This window comes from Stylophora pistillata, chromosome 6 (assembly GCF_964205215.1).
Source record: "Stylophora pistillata chromosome 6, jaStyPist1.2, whole genome shotgun sequence".
In the NCBI taxonomy this organism is placed as follows: Eukaryota; Metazoa; Cnidaria; class Anthozoa; order Scleractinia; family Pocilloporidae; genus Stylophora; species Stylophora pistillata.
This window is the reverse complement of record NC_142524.1, coordinates 33,723,746-33,747,390: the sequence shown is the minus strand read 5'-3', so window position 1 is coordinate 33,747,390 and position 23,645 is coordinate 33,723,746. Positions and strand designations below refer to the sequence as shown.

The following is a 23,645-nucleotide window of genomic DNA, read 5'->3' as shown; positions in this document are numbered from 1 at the left end:
CTTTTACGGCTAACGGTTAATTAATTTTTGGCCATTTTACGACTACCGTCAACTCAAAATGACACACTGAAGATTTCTTTTTAACGACTAACTGTGAAAGATTATTGTCAATTTTTTTTACGCCTAACGGCTAGGTTTTTGTCGGCCGCTCTACGGCCAACGTTTAACCCCATAAGACCCTCGTTCAGTTGAACAGTGGGACAGCAAGGGTAGAGCATTAAGGAACGAGAATGGTGTTTATTAAAGGTTTTATGTCCTGAGAAATAAGTAGCCTGCGAAGCAAGCCCTAGGGGAGAGGAGGGGGATTGGGGCGAGCGGAGCGAGCGGAATGCGTGGACGGGAGAGGGAGGTTATCGCACTCAATAATTTTGTGGCAACCAATCAATTGCGCTCTTACAAGAGGAGATTGGATCTTTCTGAGCAAAAGGGATTTGACGCCGACAACAGTTTCAAACGATACCTCTTGAATTCTCGATTTTAGCTCTTCCCAGGTCAACGTTTAATCGTTCGCTCAATCACTATATCTTATTCGACATTTATCACTCTTTATCTTAATACCGACGCTTTGAAAATCACGGTCGTTTTTAGCCCAGCGTTTTAACATTTTGAATTTCTTTTTCAGCCTGATTCAATTTTTGCACTCCACTGTGAAGCGAAAGAAAAAAATCGAGGCAGAAACACATAGGAAAGACGACTCCAGCTCTGAACCGCTGACAAATGAAAGTCCCGCAGGAGGAAAAACTTACTTTTAAGAGCGTACTGAGCATAACTGCAACGTATCTAGCGGCTGGTACATTGCTGTTCTCCTTGTGGGAGGAGTGTTCGTTGTTTGAAGCGTTCTATTATTGCTTTGTGACTTTGACAACGATAGGTAAGAAAACAATAGCGGCTTCAGAGGTGTTGGTTTTAATAAAGGACAGCGAATGAAATAGTATAGAACCCTTAGGGCATAGTTTTCATTTGAGTTCTCACTTCCGTGTCGCTTTCTCTATTTTAGGTCTCGAGATGATTATGTGCCGCAGAACATGCACCACACGGTGTTCTTTGGTGGATTATCGTGGGTCTTGTACCAGTTGCCATGCTATTTAGTACGATGGAAGACGAGATTGCTCAGTTAACAAAATTACGCGAGTGGCGGGAATAGCATAGCACCTGCAAGAGGAAAAAAAAGATCTCTAGGCTATCATACTGATCATGAAGAGTTCTCAATTTTCAGTTTCTTTGTTATTCACCTACCTTTGGATAGTTTTTGATTACCGCTGCATTAACTAAAAATACCGCTGAGTATTATTCAGGTGAGCTACTTCTGTTCTGCAAACCCAGGAACTACAAGTTAAACAAATGCAATGGCGTTTTGGCAGACAAATAGAGCGCTAAATGCGTGACTGAAACAGAAAGCCGAGGTCTTAAAAACTCAGCTAAGACTCTTGCAAACTTTGGCAAAACTTGGGCTCGTCTCTGCTTTGTAAAATAGAAAATAAAAGGTGAAACAAGATGTTCGCGTAAAAGTTGCTTTGGTTCTTTTGTTCCTTTTGCATACTTTCCTCTGCGAAGTGTTTACGGTTGAATTTCAGGCCGAGGTCAATAAGTGTCAATGCATCAGAAGGGAATTTCGTAAGAAAAAATTTTGACTTTTTAAACCAAAACTGGTGGTGGAAGTAGGGTGAAGGGATGTATATGTTGTAGTTCAATTTTCTCCTTGGTTCAAATTTTATTTTCTTTTGTTTCAAACTCATTATCATACATTAACATGACCGAGAACAAAGGAAAATAAAATTTGAACCAAGTATAAAATTGAACTACAACATATACAACGAAGGAGCAGACCCCTTTCCCAAAAAACTGCGTCCTTCTCGCCTTTCTTGGGTCGAACTTCTAACTTAACCGAATGTCCTCTAAACGCACTCGCTGAAATATAGATAAATTTGAAGGCGACTAGGAAAGCTAAGGATGGAAATACGTCAACATTCAAGTGAAAACAGACGGTGACATTCACGTTAACTTTGTAAGTTCAAATTGACAGATTACTGTTTATTTCAAGTAATATAATGGTCTGAAAATTTACGCGTTACGATGGGAAACCGAGGCAAGCCAAGACTGTATTGAATACTGAGTAAGGGCGCTATTTCGACGAAGTGTACTCACGAAAATCGCCACGCTATTCAAAAATTGCTTTTACCCTTTAGATGTAATTAATTGGAAAGTTAGGGAGAGGGGTCCTAACGGGTTTTTTTATCGAACCAACTCATCAGCCGGTTTCAACTAATGGTGGCACCCATAGGCTGTCTTGATATCCAGGCAACTCAACTAGAAAAATAACAAAGTTGAAATGGTAAATTGGCCACAGTAACGATTACAAAAGCTGACGTTTCGAGCGCTAGCCCTTCGTCTTTCGCTCCGACGAAGGGCTAACGCTCGAAACGTCAGCTTTTGTAATCGTTACGGTGGCCAATTTACCATTTCAACTTCGTGGATATATCCAAATTATTTCGTTACTCCCACCGACGCAGCCCCAAACAGTTTCTTTCGAAACTATCAGCCTTTAATCATTAGAAAAATAACAAATGAGCAAAGAGAGTGAATTTTTAAAGAAACTGTGGTGTTGCGTTCGTGGGAAGGAGAGGGGGGTATTACAAGCCCTTCGTCAGAGGGATAACTCTCGAATCATCAGTTTAAGAATCTCTTTGTGGTGGCAATGTTCAATTTGAGGATCGAAAGTGATCCGAGATTGAATTCGTTCTGCTTTCCTTCGCTCTCCGATTGGTCCAGAAAACTCACGCTACTCTCTCAAGCAATCAGAGGTAAGACTGAAACCAATCACGACCTGGCCGCCGGCGTTTTCCCGCGCTTTAGGCAAGTTTGGTTGTCTTTACTTGAGTTCTCATTGGCTCTTAAAAGTATTTCCTTTCTCCTGATTGGCCGTTGCGATAACCTAGGTTTTGGTTCTATGACACTCGATCGAAGACCGCTCTATCATTTCAGTCGATAAAAGCAAATTGTCTGGAAAGATAACACTTTACTCAAAAGCTTCAAATTACTTTTCATTTATGAAATGCTTTTCACTTTCTCTTTCTTTTGTTTCTTCCATTTCTTTTTCTTCTGAAGGTCTACGAATTCCCCTTGCATCGCCATTAAGGCTCGAGGATCTCTGATATCATAGCCAAGCCTCTGCGCATTAATTGTTCGCAGTCTCGCCTCTTCTTTTTCCTGTTTCAATTTGGCTCTCTTTTCTTGCATCCTTTTACGATAATCGGCGACAATTTCTGGCATCTTGGCCATGTTTTCTGCGATTCTTGCTAGTCTAGGAAGGGAGCAGAAAAGAAGTAACGTTATATAACTCCTTTTTATATCTTCTTTGACACTTTCAACTCCCAGGAGCGATCAACAAGAAAATTCTCCCTGTAATATCCTGACTTAATCCAGCAAACAGGTAATGAGAATACTCAAACTTATCAAGTAAAAGTTATAACCTTGATCTAACACCAAATTCTCGTAACTAATTCACAAGGAAATTGGTAGGAGTTAGAGAGGAGAATTAACAATCAGGTCTTAGGAATTAAAGGGTTAAGAGAGCTAAGTGTGAAATTTTGGAGTTGTTTTCTGAGTTGTGAAGAATATCAGTTTGGCAGGAGGGCAAACCGGAAAAATGGTTATGTCAATTGACCATGAGTGCAAGGGTAACCTTGGGAAGGGCCGCTGTTGGTAGCCTTGGGAAGGGCCGCTGTTGGTAGCCTTGGGAAGGGCCGCTGTTGGTAGCCTTGGGAAGGGCCGCTCTTGGTAGCCTTGGGAAGGGCTGCTGTTAGTAGCCTTGGGAAGGGCCGCTGTTGGTAGCCTTGGGAAGGGCTGCTGTTGGTAACCTTGGGAAGGGCCACTGTTGGTAGCCTTGGGAAGGGCCGCTGTTGGTAGCCTTGGGAAGGGCTGCTGTTGGTAGCCTTGGGAAGGGCCGCTGTTGGTAGCCTTGGGAGGGGCTGCTGTTGGTAACCTTGGGAAGGGCTGCTGTTGGTAGTGGTGACTGACATTTTGACAACTTGAGAGAAGGTCCTCACCAGAGTTAGAAGCCATCATCACCGACTTTGATGATCACTTCTGCTCACATTGTCAAAATGTCTGTCAGTACTACCGAAAACAGTCCTTCTTGGGACTACCCTCACCCAGATTCAGATGTTCAGACTACATAATCAGATTTCACATTACTGATATATACAATCATTCACCTCTCTTCCTTTCGAATCGCTCGCTTGTGTCCTTTTGGTGTTCTATCCAGGCCTCTGTCACGCATTGGTTTCTCTGGCCAATAGATGCCTTTAGCTATATATTCATTTCTTAAAGCTGCCAATCCTCTGGCATTGTACAAAGGCTTGTGCCATTTGCCATCAATTAATCGACCTTTAGAGTTCCTCAAGATCTCTGCCACTTCAGGGTGCACTGTAAAACAAGAAACAGAAGAAAAACAAATTAGACTGGGTGTCAAAGAACAAGATCTGTGGGCTAAGGGCTTAACACAATTCTGAACTACAGAGCATGAACCGACAAAGAAGAGTGTTGTAGAAGTGATTAACATGAAACTTCTCCCTATCGTGTCCATGCATTATCCAGCAAACAGGTTATGAGAATACTCAAACTTATCAGAAGTTGTTAAATTGATCTAACACTAACTTCTCATACCTTTATTACAAGGATATGCGTAGCCGCTAAGGGGAGAATTAACAAAAAGATAAAGATTTTTTAGCTTCTCAAAGTAATTTTCTGCTATTTGGGACACATTTTAGAAGCTGTTTCTGATATAGAGAGGTGGCAACATAGAGAGATTAACATAAGAATTAATGCACTGTAGGGATGTGGCAATTAATTAAGGTTGGACTGTACCTGGTATGTGTTCCTCAAGAACAGGAGTTCCCATTCCACGGCTCTGCAGCAAATGTGCAGGTGGATCAGGGTGTTCTTCTGTATCTATTTGTTCTTTTAAATCTGTTGCACTGCTGCATAAATTTCTGGGTGGAAAAAAAAAGTAAGCCTACCAGGTGAGCTAAAACTTATTTTGTGGTATAGTATCTACAGACAATTTTCACCCTCTGAATGCTTCAAATATCTTACAACCAAGTCTTCAGTTATTGTCATGTTAAAGTTCTTCTTCAATCAGGTGAATCTTGTGTTTCACTTGGAACTCTAGATGGAAGCCTTGGAGGAAGTATCAAGAGGTTTAAGTTCAAACCTATGTACTGGGTATGACTTAAGAATCAACCTGGTGCTTCAAACCTCTTGGCTATGTTTCAGCTGGTTTTACATGCAGCAATGAGATTAGAGAGTACTAAAAAAAGGACATGAAAAGGAAACAACAGCTGAAATCCTTAAAATAAGAACTTAAACATTAATGGCAGATATATTGTGTCTTAAAATGCCTGAAGTAATATCTGAGTGAAAGTGATATGCAAAGTAACCGAGGAGGGCATGGAAGTAAGGTCTTCATCACTGTTTGAGGTGATGAGACAGGGCTGCAAATAACAGCCGATCAACGGACAATGTCCGGTCAAAATTGGGTACTGACCAGACAAATCCTTGGATTGCTGGACATCTCGTCCAGTCCTTTACCGATTTGTTCAAAGAAATTTTAATTTTTAACTGTTTGATAATCACAAGGGACAACAGTAATGTTTCCGAAAGTAAAAAAACTAATATAAAAGAAGACAAATTAGTGGTCTAGAAATTCCCAGCAGTCACAAATTTCCATGATGTCATCAAGTTCTGTCACGACCGCAAATCATCGTGTATTCCGTTATTTTATTTGCTTTATTTAAGTGTTCCCAGTTAGTAGAGGGTTTTACCTTTGCTAGATACCATAATTTACTCTTAAATAAAGTGATTGATTGTTTGATTGATTGAATGATCGCAAACTGAGCACCCTCACAAAGAATAATCTCACTGCATTGAGAATACTCCAAGTAGCATTTGTTGCAAAGTGCAAAAAGCGAGCAAAAGGCCCAAACCCTGGAGAATCTGACCACTCTTTTACTCTAACAAAAATTCACAATGGTAACTTTAAAAAAAAAAGGGGCTCTGAGTTGAACTGAAAACAAAAAAAGTCAAATATAAAAAGAGAGTTTGTTTGGCTGCTTCTGCAGTAAAGAGTGGTAAAATTATTAACTTGTAATTTTTATTGCCAGACCGACTTGGATTCAGTTGTTTTTTAGTTGTAAAAGGATTACTGCGCAATCTGGGTTCACTATCGCAAGAGTTCCGACTGTTAAAATTTGATCGGCCAAAAACGGGTAGTGTCCGTGCAAAAGCATGTTTGACCGGACAATGTGACCGGCGACTGCCCGTTAGTTATTTGCAGCCTTGTGAGATAGCATTCGTATATATATTTAAGTGTGGATTTAAATTTGTTACTTTTTAAATGCATCAGAAACAATTTTCTCAAAGGGTTAGATCTCTGCAGCTCACGTGCTAACATAATTAAAATAGACTGCACGTGAGCAGAGAACACTCGATCGATGACCTGCAAATTATCGCACGAGATCATTCACGAATTTAAAGTACAATCTCCTCTGACTAAAAAGAATAAATCTCAAGGAAACATTAAACGGTGTTCATAAAGAAACTTCTTTCTACCGGTCAGAAGTCTTTCAGTTGCAACACCTGGCCTGAGAATGAGTTATCCATGCAACTGTCTGTGATATTTGAGGAGAAACCCTTTTTATGGCCCATAATACAGCCCCAGTCAGCGACTAGCTTATAATTATTACCCTATCAAATTACCTTAGTATCTGTAATCTTCCAAATGTTAGTCTAAATGGGAGATCTTGAAGACTAAAAGACCTCCATAAGCGATTACAACTCTTACACACAAATGTGGCCGCTTTAGTCGCCATCTTAGTCTTGTCTGATGATCACGTGGGTAATGTTACCAAATACGGAAAAGAATTCCAAATAAGGAAAATGCCTCCAGAAACTGTCGTTGACTAAAAATTATTTGGTAGTTGATATGGCGGAGGGCGACTTGAATGTGGATAGCATAATAACCCGCTTGTTAGAAGGTTAAAATCTTTGCAGTCTTTTCTGATTCCTTCACCTCGTAAAGGTGAGATATAACCTTTATCTTTATTTTCTCAGCTCGCGGAAGACCGGGAAAGAGTGTTCAACTAGCAGAATCTGAAGTCCGTGGACTGTGTCTCAAGTCCAGGGAAATCTTTTTGAACCAACCCATTCTGCTGGAGTTAGAGGCTCCTCTCAAAATATGCGGTAAGTAGGCTATGGTGAACCGCTGAAGCCCTTTGCAATTTAATCAAGTGTTACAGGACGTCTTTATCTAAGAACCAGATCCGCAGTCTGAGGAATGCCGAGTTGGAACGCGTAGCGTAGATTTTTTCATTTCATATTCGCGTATTACACGTCAGGTCAGTAGCTGGCCGACTGTTCACCGCTTCTCCAGGCTAATTTCTTTTATGTTAGATTACTTTACTCAAAAATCTAATATCAGTTTGTTTCTAGAAGGTCGGGGTTGTGATTGACAGAGTAATGATCGCCGAGTTGCCTGTGCTGAAATCGTCTCGTTGACCTGAGTCCCAAACTAACATTTTTTTGCAATTCTAAAACCTCTGATTTGCTTCGAGGAATTTTCAAACCGGGAGAATATTATGAGAAAGACTTGAAATAAATAATTCTTACTTTCTGATCTTGAACATGCAAAAGCGTAGCGGAGTATTCGTGTTCGTTATGTGCTTTCGAGTCTGACGAGGACTTTAGATCAACAAACGCGAACGAACTTATCAAGGTACGCTTTGGTCTTTTTCACATAAAAATAACCGAGTTGATATTCTTCTGGAGTTGAACAGATATACCATGATTTTTTTTCTACCTGAATTATAAATATTCCCGATTATTCTTGTAGGTCGTGAACTGGATATTTTATTTGGGAGTTCCCGAGTTTAAGTTTGATCCATTAATTTGACATGATCTCGTTTATTTTGTTTCTTTGGTATGTAGTTTTCTACAATAACTCTCGATGAACTCGTGTTTTCACTGCTAAGTCGCTGATCGTTCGAATGAGCGAGTTGATACCAAGGCGCAATGAAATAGCTGTCATGGAACAATTGAAGTTAATTCAGAAATCAAGGCGTTCGTAGATTAGGAATTAATGCCTTGGGGTATGAAAATTTTAAAAGTTTCCTACGAAGAACTACAGATCATAAATTTCGTGAGGAACAAAAATTGAATCGTGGGAGTAGGCATTTAATTAAAAGGAAGAGATCAAAATTGTAAAAAAAAAAAAAAAACGTTGCTATTGTCATCAAGTTCTTGTAACCTTGCGAGAGTTCTTTGCTAAATGCAAATAAGTTTTACTGTAGCGACTAATTGTGCGGAAGTTGTAGTAGATATGGCTTTGTGATGGTAATGATAGGTCGGTAAGACTTCTGTGCAGTTTGATATTGCGTTAAGCAACATAACTATGAGATATACTTATCTTCCTTCTTCAAATTCCGTGATAAGAATTGGTTATCTCTTTTCGATTCGAGCTGTTCAGGGTCTGTCTTAAACAGGCCAAAAAAGAAAACTATTGTTTGCTGTACGAAAGCATGTCTTCACTTGAAGATAACATACTAGTTGCCGGACATCAGAATTTCATTTATATCAAAATCTGTGGTAACATTTCATTTTCCATCACCTTTTCATGGTACCTGCAAGCTACTGAGCTCTCCAAATAAATTCGTTTAGAATCACAGAATTGCCAGAACCTGCTTTGGACAGGTCCATATTTTATCTTTACATGTAGTTGTATTGTTCAACATTCTGAAGAGAGACAAAATCATCTGTTGTGCAGAATTTTATAGACATATGCTTCGTTCTTAGTCCCAAAAGTACATCAAGAAAGACACTTTAAAATCATTTGTAATGTATTATCATTGGTGGTTTTAAAGTTTGTGAAGCTCTTAAAAATGAAAGATTGGGATCAACATCACTGTCTGCATGTTTAACCCAAACAGAAGTACATGCTTTTGAACCTTTAGATGTTTATGATACAGATAAAATATTTTCCTTTTGCATATGTGGTTGTTAGTGAACATTGAGTTTGTTATGTTATGTGTGTTTGTGTGAATAATTCTGGTCAGCATTTCAAATTCTGGAATGAAAATTGGTACATGGATAGTTTCATGCAAAAAATTTAAGTAACTATAAGAAAAGCCATTAAGCATTTCATTATTCATTTCATTACTCATCTTTTCCTGTGATATCAGGGTCTGCTACTACATGTACATGTATCAGTGTACCCCTCACAGAGGGCTTTAGTAGATGTGTTACTTGAATTAGAATTTATTGGACATGAAGAAGCATTTCTTGACACACATGAAATGCACAAAGAGCACCAGATGTGTCTTAGTTTTTTTACTTCATGTCATGACATCTCCTTTAAAATAACTTGGATCAGCAGCATGTTTTGTCTAATTATTTTTTTTATTCTTTTTGTTTTGCAGGTGACATTCATGGACAATACACAGATCTTTTAAGATTATTTGAATATGGAGGTTTTCCTCCCGAGGCAAACTACCTGTTTTTGGGTGATTATGTGGACAGAGGAAAGCAGTCCCTGGAAACCATCTGTCTTTTGTTAGCTTATAAGATCAAATATCCTGAAAACTTCTTTCTGTTGCGAGGAAACCACGAGTGTGCAAGCATTAACAGAATATACGGCTTCTATGATGAATGTAAGTATGGGTAAAGCAAATAGGTTATAAATCAATTTCATTATCAGAGTTATCCTTCTGCAACAGAAATTTATAGTAGCAATTTTTGGATCATGTGAACTGATTATGTGTAGTTCAAGCCCTCAGGGAAATTAATGGGGCTAGATTTGTTGTACCACGTTTTGATGTTTCTTTGCCTTTCTGAAACCTCTTTTCCTTTAAATTTCCTTACAAATGGACCTTTTAATGGAAGTGGTGTTAATCGGGTCCTGAAAAGAAGGTTGAAAAAAGTTTTCTTCAAAGATTCATAATTTTTTAACACCAGAATCACTTATTTTGATTTTGTACCTTGATTGGCTAAATGAAATTCCTTTGTGTTGTGTTTCACAGGCAAAAGACGCTATAACATCAAGTTGTGGAAAACATTCACAGACTGCTTTAACTGTTTACCAATTGCTGCTATAGTGGATGAAAAGATCTTCTGTTGCCACGGAGGTGATTGAGCATTATTCATAGTCATGCATGGTCATAAGTAGCCTCCAGTAAAAACTCTTGTCATCTTCAGTTGCAAATATTTGTTTCCCCAGAGCACAAAACATGGTAAAATACTAAAATTTACTGTTTGATTTTTTTTTTTTTGGAAGCAATTTCTTAATCTCGTCTCAGACTCTTTGTTTCTTTGTTGTGGTTTATGTTCACATTTATTCTCTTACATTGCATGCTTTCCTTATTTGTTTGTGCTGCAGGTCTTTCACCAGATTTACAGTCTATGGAACAGATAAGAAGAATCATGAGGCCCACAGATGTTCCAGACACTGGTGAGAAGCAAAGAGACTAATGTTAGAGAGAAAATAGACCTGGAAAGGGTGCTGGAAAAAATGTTGTCACTTATTCAAGAGTTAAATCTGCTTATAAGATATGGAGCGACTTGACCCTTTTAACCCCTAAAAGTGATAAACACAGGGCTTGACACTAACTTTTCAGCTTACTAGCCAAGTGACTAGTTATGTCTTAGATGTTACTACAATTTCACTCTGTTTACTAGGCAAACTGGCCGGTGGATATTGAAAACGACCAGCCAAACCTGAATTTCTACTAGTCTGTGGCTAGTTAGCTACCATTAGTGTTGAGCCCTGTAAACATCTAATTTCTCCCAACATTCCATGAATCAAAATGAAGGTTATGGGAATGAAGAATAGGATTGTAAACTCAAGACGTTCTTGATTGTTAGACAAATTCTCTTTGTAACCTCCATAGGAAATGTAAAGAGAACAGTATGGAGAACTGGAATACTGATGTTAGGTTATAAAGGGTTCATTTTTAACTTACCAGAAACATTACCAACACTTACTTGTGTAGAGGTGTTACTTCTCTCTTGGGTAACTTCAATGCTTTCTCTGACTGCTGATCTTTTTTTTTTTTTTTTGCTGTACCCACAGGTCTTCTTTGTGATCTACTTTGGTCAGACCCGGACAAAGACACTAATGGTTGGGGCGAAAATGATAGAGGAGTTTCCTTTACATTTGGAGCTGATGTAGTCAGCAAATTTTTAAACCGTCATGACTTAGATCTCATATGCAGAGCTCATCAGGTAAGGTTTGGAATTACACTGTATATATACATGGCAGTAAGCTGCACAATCTGAACAAAGTAAACAACTGTAAAGAGTTTGTAAAGCTGAGGTTCTGAGCCTTAACTCCTCATTTTTCACTTTGACAAAGGGCTAGCACTTGAAAGGTTAGGTTTAGAAACTCTTTAGGTGGCCAATTTACATTATTTGGCAACTGATTTGATTCAACTTAAATATTCCCCTTCCCCACTGATGCAGTACCATAGTTTCTTTAAAAACTCAGCCCCTTTATTCAGTTATGAATTGTCTTCTGTTTCATAATTATGTATCAAATCTCATCTTTTTTTTCATGGTCTCTAATCAGGTTGTGGAAGATGGTTATGAATTTTTTGCCAAAAGACAGCTAGTCACATTGTTCTCAGCACCCAATTACTGTGGGGAATTTGATAATGCAGGTGGAATGATGAGTGTTGATGAAACCCTTATGTGTTCCTTCCAGGTATAAAAAGCACACTCTTCTTTGTTACTTTGGCACATTATGTTGCATTTCACACAGAAAGATGCACCAGCAGAGTTTCTTGTGCACCATTGAAGTCAAGAAAAGTGTCAATTGCATTTCATGCCTGTTACAAAAAAATTGAAATTAGTCATTCAGAGCTCCAAGCCAAACACTTAAAACGAAGTTGCCATTTTGACGGCCTAGCTTTGGTCACCAGAAATACTCTTTTAGTTGCCAGGAAAAAAAAAAACAAAAAAGGCAAACTTGCAATGTTTAAGTACCCTTTCCATTTCTGCTAACTAGTGCCAATCTAAAATCATTTTCCATTTATTACAACTCTGAAATCACTACTACCATGCAAAATTTCACGACCTCAGATTTACTTTAGCATTTACATTACATTTTATGAAATTAATTGTTCAATATCTTTTATCTTGCATGGAAAGTGAAGTCATTTGGATTAGAATTTACTTAAATTTCACATATTTCTTTTCGTCAAGATTTTGAAGCCATCAGAAAAGAAAGCCAAGTATCAGTATGGTGGATTAAACTCTGGCCGACCTGTTACACCTCCGAGAGGTCCACAAAAGGCAAAAGGAAAGAAATAAAGCTTGACATTTAGTCAGGAAGCCTCACTTCTACCAAAAGGACTCTGAGTTTGTTGTTTGTAATACAATTTATCTTTTCAAAAGATCAAATCCTGCCTGATTCTGAGATAGTGTTGTTTATTTTTTGGCAAAAAGTTGACACTTAGTGGTCTGGTAAATACCACAGTTATTGCACAATTTCTCAGAGTGTAACGGTTTGTAGATCATTCACAAGTTCTTTGGGACACAGTCATTTTAGATTACTTTAAGAGGAGTACAGTGCGTTTGCTGAACAATAAGTTTGTCCTTTTTGTTATTTATCTAAAATTCAGTTTGTTGTGTGCTTGTGTGTTTGTTTTGTCTGGCAAAGAAACATTTTATAACTAACTGGAAAAGTGAAGCTGCTTGGCTAAGTTCTAGAAATTTTCAGAGTTAAACAGTGCATTTACATGTTGCACAGTTTCTCCATAAATTGCGAGTGGTAGATGAAATTAAAGTAAATGGTAGCATTGAGAGTGATGTTCATGATAGTAATGTGGAAAGATAACCAGCCATTTCCAAGCCCTTTGCCTCAAATTGGTTGGCTGTTGATCTATTCCCCTTTTAGCCAGAGTTTCAAAAGTTGTTTTTCTTTGTTAAAAGTTGATATTTTAGTTTTGTAGTTATTTCAGATTGTGGAACAAATGAGTTTTATGCAGTTTTATGTCAGTTTTGTTATTGTAAACCTACATTTGAAGTTCAGGGTACAAAGAAATGGATAATATAGACTTTGTTGCCATCAACCAAGACCATACTAAGTTTACCTGGTACATATTCTGTTGTAATTTTATTCAAATAACAGGCAAATGAGGCACATCAATCTTCAGTTGTAACAAAAAAACAACAAAAAACCAAGCAGTAGTTGCAGTTACTGGTACAGTAAATGATTCTTTTGAAGGTTTGTTTTTGTCTTCCAAGGAAGAAAGTTTTGAAAGCACATAAAATATTGGATGCTATATGCATGTGTACCATATTAGCAGAAAAGAAATTTGCTTGGTTGATGAATCTGTACTGTAAACAACTTGCACAAAATTGATGTTACTATACCTTTTGGAAAGTTGATTATTTTGAAGGAAATTATCAAGTATTCCTAGTTTCATTTTCAGGACTAAAAATGTCAGAACTTCTAGAAAGGAACGTAGTCTTTACCACCCTTCGATGGGTAGTTTAACATGCATTATTCATTCAATGTTATTCTTTTCTCATGTAAACAGTAATACTTTGTGGTTGGTCTACCTGTCTGTGTACAATTTAGTTTTACAGTTATGTTCCTACTATAGATGAAGTTGCAAGTTTTGAAATTTTTATTCGAAAATCCAAGAACAACTCTAAGAATCTACTTGTCAAAGTTTTTAAGGTTAAGACATGTAACAATGTAACTTGAGCTCCTTGTAAGTGAGCCCTCTTGTACTAAAATTCCCAAGGTAAGGTAGCCTATATTGCAGGCTGAGTTGATTGCCAGAGAAGTAAATTTCAACTTTGTCTCCAGTATAGGCTGAAGGTGGTGAACGTCTCTGTGTGCTTGTCAATTTTTCTGAGGTCAACCCCATAACTCCCTAGATCTGATAGTTAATCCTACTCTCCAAGTACGGCACATCTCCTAAATTAGTTTAGAGAAGTTGGTGTTAGATAAGAGAAAAACTTACGCTTCACTTGTATTGTCTGTAATTGTGAGCTGGATATTATGTGGTTATCATAAGAAGTTGTTACTTGCGAATCACCTAGGGAGTTGAGGGTTATGTGAAAAGAGAGAGAGAAATTGATCAGCTTTAAGTGATTTTCTTCGTTCCCAGTTGAATAACTTAAATACAAGGTTGGAGATTTGTAAATGGCATACTTGAAGCTCCTTTGTACGTGACTTCTCTCAATCTCACAAGTTCTTCCTTAGTCAAGAATGTGGACTGACAAAGATTGTGTGACTTTGTAGGAGCATAATTAAGCTCAAGCTGTAACTGTTAAGTATTTCATGTGAACCAGTTTAAAAATACCGTTTGGTAGATACAAAACAAGAGAGAACTGCTAACAATAAAAACACTTCTAAATTTGGTTTGTCCTTAGGTTGTACAAGAGTCAAAAAGGGTGTTACACGAAACTCTGTTACTTCCCAGTGTTCAACTTGCTTGTTGCGAGAGAAAGCCCCAAAGTTAGATCCTTGTGTGTGGAGGCTTTCTTTTACTTTGCTCCAGCTAAGCTAAACTGATTTCAAATTAAATAACAAGCCAGATGGCCCATATCCTGTGAGAGCTGTTCCCCCTTTCTGTGGTAAAAAGCAGCTATGTGTATGGCTACTTCCCCCTCAGCATCTGCAGGTAGGAAGCCATGCCAATGCATGGTTACCTTCTGCATTTTCTCAGGTTTATCTGGTTTCAATTTACACTGCTGGGTAAAAGATAGGTCATTGTTAGAGTAGAGAGTCTCCCTGAACCCAATTTCAAGAGGGCTACGGCAAAAAATATATTGGACTCCCATGGATTCAGACTGATCAAAAAGTTTTTTTGATTTCACTATTTATTCTTAATCATGAACATACATTTAGCACTCATTACACATGAACACTTCAACATGCAAACTTTTGTTTCTGAACGGCTTAGATACATTTTTGTACACTAGAAAAATTTAAGTAGAATACAGAGGGCTTGGAGAAATTACACAAAGTTCTGACTTGCTCCATCAGGACTAGTAAATGCCAGAGGCAAAGTCAGTGTTAGAGTTGGGAGAAATGGCTTCCATCATTTCACTCTGTAAAGAACCTTTCTTTGGAACCTGTGTTCAAGCTCTCCTCTTCTGAGCATTATGTAAATAACTGTGTGGATTGCACGTTCAGAGTATTTCTGTTAAAGAAAAAAAAAAAAAGAGGTAAATAAGGATCTCCAATGTATCAGTAGCAATGCCAACTTTACTTGACAAAAAACAAACTTTGAGCTCATTAAACCTACCTGTTTGGCAAAATCTTGGATTATTCTCTGCTCTGAAACCTGCAAGAAAAAGGAAGCAGTTTAAAGAAAATGTTAAAAAGTTGAAATAATAGCAGGTAATTAGGTAAAGTCTGTTTACGAGCCTAGTGGCCCATTAGGCTGGTGCTTAACTCCTGTTTCTGTAGTATGAAGCGACTAGGAGTAGTTCTACTCCCCCCTGGATGGGATGCCAGTCCATCACAGGGTTACCCCCAGCATTAAATTGCCGGTACCCACTTAAACACCTGGGTGGAGAGAGGCACTGTGAGAGTAAAGTGTCTTGCCTAAGAACACAACACAGTGTCCCTGGCCAGGGCTCGAACCCAGACCACTCGATCTGGAGTCAAGCGCATCAACCACGAGGCCACCGCACCTCCAATAGCAGGAAATAGGCTCGTACAACTGCATGGCCTGATTTCATAACATGAGAACCTGAAAAAACAAACTTATGAATTGTCTTAAATGAAGAAATTTCTGAGAACTATTTTTCATCTTACTGCTCAGAAACCACTCCAAGAATCTGAGTCTTAATTTGATTATGAGTGATATACGGGTCACCAGATGACAACAACAACATCCTTACTTCTGGTAACTTATGAAGTCTAGTCAATAAACATTACCTGAGTGCCGATGGCAAATCTTCTCTTAATTTGCTTTTCAATTTGTCTGACTTCCTCAACATCCTGTTCTGGTGTAAAATCTTCAGCTCCTAAAAGGCATTTATCAGTATTCTTGGTAAATATCTAAATTGCAATAACATGATTGTGTCCTCCACAGAAACTCCAAAGTTAATGCCATCTGAGACTAAGCATCATAAAAATTTCAAGCCAAGGCTTCTCCCAGTTTTCACACCATAGTATAAGTATTAAATGTAGTTATTTCAGTTTAAGTCAACCTCTGCCTGCTTGCCTACCCACAGTATTCTTTCCCAATTTTTTTTTATCCAAGCCAACATCTCAGTTCAGTGATACAAATGTGGACAGAAAAAAAGAAACCTTGTAGGGAAAAAACAGACGTTACACTTAGATTGTCATTGTAACTTGTCCACTTCACACTAGTGTCAGGTAGTAAAAGCATGATGACAGTTTAACAGTGGGCACCTGTCCCTGGTGATCCACTAACCCTGTAACTTTGCAGAAGTAATTAAAATGTCACTCCTCCCTTTGATATCTGTACATCATCCAGCAAACAGGTAATGAGAATATTCAGTTGTTATCTTGATCTAACACCAAATTCTCACGACTCAATTACAAGGAAATTGTGTAGCAGCTCAAGGGAAGAATTAACAAGTAGATCTTGGGAGTTAAAAAGTTACAATTTTGATTTACCAGAGAGGCTGCCTGACATGGCAGCATCCAGAGTGGACACCTGGAAGAGCCTCAGGGCTTCTTCAACATGTGCTGCAGTAGCAAATGGTTGTAGCCTCATCTTAGCCAGCGACTCTGAAATTCGGATGATTGCCTCTAGTTGTCTGAAAGATGGATATTAATGTAATTTCAAGTTATCAGTGTCAATCTTGTGTTACCGAAACTGCAAACTTGTTTCCATTCAATAGAGGCAAAATCCTTACCTTACAGTAATAGGTATGTTGATCTTTTTCTCTGCATCCTTCTCATAATCTCGCGCTCCACTGCGCATGAGAACATAGCGATTCTTTAGCATCTGAGCAGCTTCCTCAGACAGTCTTGGGCCACATTTGCTACAAAAGTATAAAAACAGAGGTGGCTTGAGCAATGCCACTTAATGAAATAGAGCTGATGTCACACAACATCTCAAACATGTTGATCCCATTATGTTGATCACATACTTTCGACAATAACCAATGTACTTCTTTATAAAATTCAAGCTCAGCTCCCCTTCTTGGGCTTGTCCTGTTTGGGCGGCATTCAAATGAACTTGCATGACATGTTTGGCAAGGCGCTGACAGAAGGGAAAGGAAAAGAAAGAAGACATTCTTCTTAAGCTTTTCATAAGACTAACACAAACCTAGCAAATGTTCAACTTCATGACTAATAGATTTTGTTTTTACTTCATTAGTTTAAACCCTTTCACGCCCAAGATCACATTAGAAATTCTCTCTGCTATCTGCTATACAATTCTTATGATGTTCCTTGGGAGAATTTGGTATTGGATCCACTTATAATCCACTAATTGATATTTTTCTTAATTCTCATCACTTGTCTGCTTGATATTGTAAGGAGAAATTCTGTCTTGGTCACTCATGCAAGTCACAGGGTTAACTATAAATGATTATTTGTAGTCCTGTCTATCAAATCTTACCATGTCTTTATTCTGTTCATGTTCATCTTTGACAATGTAGATCATATCAAAACGTGACAAAATTGTTGGCATGAAGTCTATGTTCTGGCAAACAAAGAAATTTCTGTTGTTAGCAAACATAAACTATAATGCAAAAATAAAACATTGAGGATGTGCAGGAGGAATTATCAGATGGATTACCTCTTCTCCCTTAGTTTCATCCCAACGACCAAAAACAGAGTTTGCCGCAGCCAACACAGAGCATCTGGAATTCAGTGTTGTAGTAATTCCAGCCTACAGGAGATTTAAGATTTACAATAAAGTTGATTAACATGAGTAAGTTTTTCAAAGTTTATTGAAGACACTTTCCACAATTGACATACCTTAGCAATTGAAATTGTCTGCTGCTCCATCGCTTCATGAATGGCTACACGGTCATCTTCGCGCATCTATAACAGCACAAAACCAAGACAAAAGACAACATACTGTTTTAATCCTTTTCATCCTCACACCAGTATCCATTTTCTTGACACTCATCTCTATACATTTCTTTTGGTACTAATTAGGACAATTTGGTTAACAATCAAAGCCTCTTGGTGATCATCTCCTTGATTCTCACAAATTATCTTAATGAATGACTCAGCAGTATTATTGTTAGGAGAAATTAGATGTTGGTCACTCTGATGTCTTAAAGGGGGTTTACACACTGGATGATACCTGTCATTGTAGAGCAAATTTATCTTGTTGCTATTTACCTTATCAAACTCATCAATACAAACTACACCACCATCTGCAAGTACCATGGCTCCTCCCTCCATGATGAAGTTACGCGACACAGGATCCCTCATGACAGATGCTGTCAATCCTGCTGCACTGCTTCCTTTACCCGATGTGTACACACCTATAGGAGAAACCTTCTCCACAAACTTCAGCAGTTGACTCTTGGCAGTACCTGGGTCACCAAGCAGCAATACATTGATGTCTCCACGTCGAGTGAGTCCATCAGGGAGCCTACAGATGATATTTGGATGGAGTTAGCAAAGATCAAAGAGAAAACAAAGGAATTGGGTAAAAATACTCTCTCTAGAGGTCCAAACCCTCAAGGTCTAAACTCCTCTTGGCTCATGATCTTTATCATCCATTCTGGAAAGGAAGACCAGTGGCGGATCCAGGAGGAGGGTCCGGGGGATCCAGACCCCCCCTATCAGGCCTGATACTTACAACTTTGAGACTAAAATTCTTACATCAACAGGATCGTATATCACTTTTTAACTGGCTGATTTTTTTAATTAATGAATCCAAGTAAATGGTCAGCGGTCAAGGAATTATAATGTGCAACTGCGACTGGTGGGAGGGGTGTGGGGGGTGTTGGAAAGAAGTAATTTGCCTCAAAAGAGTCTAACAGTCCTTTCTGAACCAAAGTTTGGACCCCCCCTATCAAAACTTCCTGGATCCACCCCTGAAGACCCCACTCCTTACAAAAACAAGTGTGTTGTTGTCAAAAGATTTAAAAGCCAATTGACTCAATTAGAAAGACATAGAAATGTAATTTGAATGATATGATCATCCCTATGTAATACTGTTCCAAATATATCAATTCACAGGTACTGTAGTAACACTGCATATCTCACACCTTTTACGAGACCCTCCAAACAGCAGACATGCAATGGACTTCTTAACATCTTCACTTCCATAAATAAATGGCGCAATACTTTTTGCTATCGTCTCATATGCATCAGTTCTGCTGGCAAATCTGTTAAACTCTTCTTCTTCTAAAGGATTCAGGGGTGCCCCAGAACTTCGACCAGGACCTTCTGTATCCACCTGAATGCCAACCACCCGAAGGTAAGGCTTCCTGATACCGACACCCACACCATCACGATCCTGATGAAAGAACAGTGAAGATTGTCAGGTATTGGCTGCATGATCCGTTCCCTGCTCTGAGTTACAGAGACTAAAATTGCAGCTTTAACTGTTTTTCAACATGTATGGAAAACTTTGATTTACAACCTGAGATTATGTAATGCTGGTTGAACAAAATTATGTTCTTAATCCATTGTAATAGTACAAATCAATTAACCTGAGAAAAGGAAGCATCAAATTAAAATGTTCTAATAATGTTAATTCTGATTTTATGTTGGGTCAACACCTCAAGATCCTCTTGACAGGCATTGTATTAATTAAGTACAATCCTTAACATGATCTAGGAGTTTAGCATATCTTACCTTGTCAGCTTTCTGAGCAACTTTCTTGATTGAATAAATACCCATGACAGTGACTCTGTTACCAGGAACAACCTTTTCTGTCAGATACCTTGAGAAGAGAAAAAAATGAGTTGGAGCCCACCTTTTATTGGAAATGACAGTTGTACAGGAGATCTGATGGCTTAAGCCTTTGAGCTCCATGATCGAGTGTCAAAGACTTAATTTCTTATTACAATATCAGTAAAATATAAAGAAGGCAAGTGATGAGAACAAAAAAAAAAAACCAAATAAGCAAGGGGATTATTAGTTAATCCACAACCATATGCTTCAAACTAACATTATAAGAACTGTATATGTGCACGATCCTTCGCAGTAAAGCACTATTTAAGCAATAGTGAAAATCAGACCTGAAAAAAAATCAGGCCTGTACGGGATTCGAACCACTGACCTCTGCGATACTAGTGCAGCGCTCTACCAATTAAGCTAACAAGCCAACTGGGAGCAGGCCATCAAATTAATTCGACATAAACCCGTAGATGATATCATAAACCCCTAGAGCATAAACCCGTAGATGATATCATCTACGGGTTTATGTCGAATTAATTTGATGGCCTGCTCCCAGTTGGCTTATTAGCTCAATTGGTAGAGTGCTGCACTAGTATCGCAGAGGTCAGTGGTTCGAATCCCGTACAGGCCTGACTTTTTTTCAGGTCTGATTTTCACTATTGCTTAAATAGTGCTTTACTGCGAGGGATCGTGCACATATATGTTTCATAACCGCAGTTCATATATATGTATTTCATATGTTTGTTGTTTGATTTATCATCTACGGGTTTATGTTGAATTAATTTTATGGCCTGCTCCCAGTTGGCTTGTTAGCTCAATTGGTAGAGCCCTGCACTAGTATCGCAGAGGTCAGTGGTTCGAATCCCGTACAGGCCTGAATTTTTTTCGGGTCTGATTTTCACTATTGCTTAAATAGTGCTTTACTGCGAACGATCGTGCACATATACGTTTCATAACCGCAGTTCATATATATGTATTTCATATGATTGTTGTTTGATTATAAGAACTGTATGGAAAACAGTAAGGAGAAATGGTGATGAAATCTTGAGAGAATGGGGAAAAGTTAGGATTCATTAGACTTGTGGCAGATCCCGATATCTACCAGAGACACATTTCTGAGTGGGGAAATCTGGCTGACAGTACTTTTCCTTAGCTCCACAAGCCATACTATCAAGCATCAATCATAGGCTGCTGAGCTTAAAAACTCAATGAGTATGTTTGTTTATATCAACATTAACAATAATTAGTACATACCTGTCACAGTACAACTGCATGTGCCGTGGCATTTCACCATTAGGGACAGCATCTGGAGATTCCTGTAGCTTCAGTACTTGGAAGTCAACACATTTGCATTTATCAGGCATGATAAAAAATGGATCCAAAGGACAGGGTGGACGACCTGCTTGATCACTGCCAAACACAGATTTTTATAATCATTATCATGACATAACAAAGGCCTAAGAGAAAAAGCTGTTCAAAAGTTCCCAATGCAGGCTCTATTAGAGGGAAAAAAAGACTTCTGTGGCTATGTTATCCTTGAAGCTCCCTGCCACTACTAGAATATTTTATACAGTCAGCAACACTGAGGGTTACACTGCTTTTTTAATTTTTATCCAGTCTGTTTAGAAAGAAAAACTGCACTGATCCTTTACTGACTGTTCTGCCAGCCGTTCATTTTAAAATTTCTTTACATAACTGTGGGGAAGGGATATCCAGTAAGATAAACATAAATTCCATTAACAAGCTTGTACGAACCAGAGTTCACCCAAGGGAGAGGGTCCCAAGTTTCATTAGTTATAATAAATGATGAAAAAAAGAAAAAAGAGGAAAAAGGGATGGCATGCATCTAAATTCCTACAATCTTTAATTTTAAATTTCATAAATCATAATATCTCAAACTCCTAAATTCCCAAACTCCTAAAGATAGAGGTGTAAAAATTCAAATGAAAAAATCTTCCCTAGGCTTAAGATGAGAGAGAGAGAGACTATACCTTGGGCATTTACGAGGCATTGCATATCCTTCGAGACCTGGCTTTAGAGGAATGTTGGAGATGGTGTTACGACAAGAACGGCACTGAATAGTTATGTTAGTTGCCTTTGCACGAATGGCAGAGGCACTGATGATAATGCCTGGAATCTTCACCAATTTTGCCATTTGCTCTGACTGAAAATACATCAAATAACACATTAGTAATAAAGCATTAATTGCTGACGCATTGCTAGTTTGGGACTGTATGCTTCATTTTTAGCTTGGTTTAATTGTTAGTTCTTTGGCCCCAAAAGCTCCATGTTTTGGAATCAATAAGCCTGTACATTGAAGAATGGGAATGAATTATGGCCAATGAAATTCAACAACATACTCGCAGTTCCCTGACACTCATGGGGTTCGCTTCAGACTTGAGAGTGATCTGAATATCCTGTACTTCCTCTTCTCCTAAAGGTCGTGGCTTTGTCACCTCATCCGCCATTTCTTTGGCTGCATCTTCAAACTATAAAATGTCACATACCACAAATTAGATTTTTGATGAAGTTTAGAACGTTATTGTTTTATAAAACAAGAATTATTTGATGCTATATTCTCCAAAACATGTAATTTTGTAATTTATAAGGATATGTTTGCAGTCAGATGGAAGAATTATTGACCAAATCCTAGGTGTTGAAGGGTTAAAAATAAGATGGCACAATGTAACAAATTCTGAAAAGTATCATACCCTGTAACATATCTGTACTGTTGTAAGTCATAGGGCTGTAAATTGAGAGGATTTTCTCTTGGGGGCAGGAAAGTTTGGGGGGACATTCACGGTTGGAAAAATATGATACGTAAGTTGATAACGAAACAGACTTCACCCTGATTCAAAATTTCATCTCGAGGTAAAAATTGGTTGAAATATTCTTTCTACTCATAATTTCCGAGAAAATTCGATTTCGTGGGGATGAACAGTACGACAAAATGAACGAACTAGAGACACATTAATCAAACACCATAATCGAATTTCGCATTACTGTACATCAAGTTAGCCAGATATACTCACTAAAGGCAGGAATTCTGCGGGACTTTTGGTAAGTTTATCAGCAAGTAGTTCATCAAAGCTCGTCAGATCTTGCAGATCCACTTCCAGGTAATACTGTCCCAAATTATAGTGTCTCTTGAGCTGATCACTGAACGAAATAGAAAGGATGGACTTAAATCAGTGACGAAGATCTCAATTTAAATGACCAGATCGAACTTGAGCAAAATATTTCGTTAGCTAAGCACATGGCAGCTTGGCTAAAAAACCAGCAGCGAGATTAAAGAATACAAACCCTAATTCTTGCTGAATTATGAAGACATATGACTCTAGAAAAGCTATGCTACATTTTGTTTAACTCTGGGCTTTACCCAATCATTCTATGCAAAGTATGATTTCCTTTTCATAGATCAACTTCATAGACCATGCTACAGCACGCCATTTTGCTCACCGATACGCATAGCTGAAAGTTCCTTCGTGGAATTCACGGATAAACTCCCTAAATCGCTTCTTTGCACTGATTCTGTTCACTTCTCGCTCATCTGCTTGTTCCTCGGACCCAAAAGCATCACTGAAGTAAACCGGGCGCTCGTCAAATCCAGACATTTCTTCGAGAACTCGTCAACTGATCGCTTTTAGCTTCTTCCCGGGAGAACAAATTTGGCGGGAAATGCAACGTTAGTTCTTTCATGATTGGTAGCTCTTCGGATCATGTGATCAAATATTCATAAAGTGACGTTCTTTCCTTGCTAGGGAGAGGAAAGAAGTTTTCGCCTCTT

At 38.4% G+C, this 23,645-nt stretch overlaps 3 protein-coding genes across 3 annotated transcripts; 1 reads left to right on the top strand and 2 right to left on the bottom strand.

The window, feature by feature from the left end:
* Positions 1-2,520: 2,520 nt before the first annotated feature.
* Positions 2,521-6,911, bottom strand: LOC111343510 (uncharacterized). The gene is made up of 4 exons (XM_022950700.2): positions 6,757-6,911; positions 4,867-4,991; positions 4,215-4,425; positions 2,521-3,301 (listed from the first exon to the last, which is right to left on the bottom strand). Exons 1-4 carry the CDS (start codon positions 6,867-6,869, stop codon positions 3,046-3,048), a joined length of 705 nt encoding a protein of 234 aa, XP_022806435.2. The 5' UTR covers positions 6,870-6,911; the 3' UTR covers positions 2,521-3,045.
* Positions 6,912-6,917: 6 nt separating this feature from the next.
* On the top strand, positions 6,918-14,421 carry LOC111343513 (serine/threonine-protein phosphatase PP1-beta catalytic subunit). The gene is made up of 8 exons (XM_088726161.1): positions 6,918-7,034; positions 7,111-7,239; positions 9,471-9,701; positions 10,071-10,175; positions 10,427-10,498; positions 11,120-11,271; positions 11,615-11,749; positions 12,250-14,421. The coding sequence occupies exons 1-8, from the start codon at positions 6,983-6,985 to the stop codon at positions 12,355-12,357; spliced, it is 984 nt and encodes a 327-aa protein (XP_088582287.1). The 5' UTR covers positions 6,918-6,982; the 3' UTR covers positions 12,358-14,421.
* Positions 14,422-14,928: 507 nt separating this feature from the next.
* Positions 14,929-23,531, bottom strand: LOC111324932 (DNA replication licensing factor mcm5). Its single transcript, XM_088726144.1, has 17 exons — positions 23,318-23,531; positions 22,891-23,017; positions 22,219-22,347; positions 21,850-22,022; positions 21,113-21,268; positions 19,814-19,901; positions 19,222-19,472; positions 18,344-18,599; positions 17,972-18,037; positions 17,790-17,882; positions 17,610-17,693; positions 17,137-17,249; positions 16,900-17,028; positions 16,658-16,800; positions 15,950-16,038; positions 15,312-15,350; positions 14,929-15,206 (listed from the first exon to the last, which is right to left on the bottom strand). Exons 1-17 carry the CDS (start codon positions 23,470-23,472, stop codon positions 15,105-15,107), a joined length of 2,193 nt encoding a protein of 730 aa, XP_088582270.1. The 5' UTR covers positions 23,473-23,531; the 3' UTR covers positions 14,929-15,104.
* Positions 23,532-23,645: the final 114 nt, after the last annotated feature.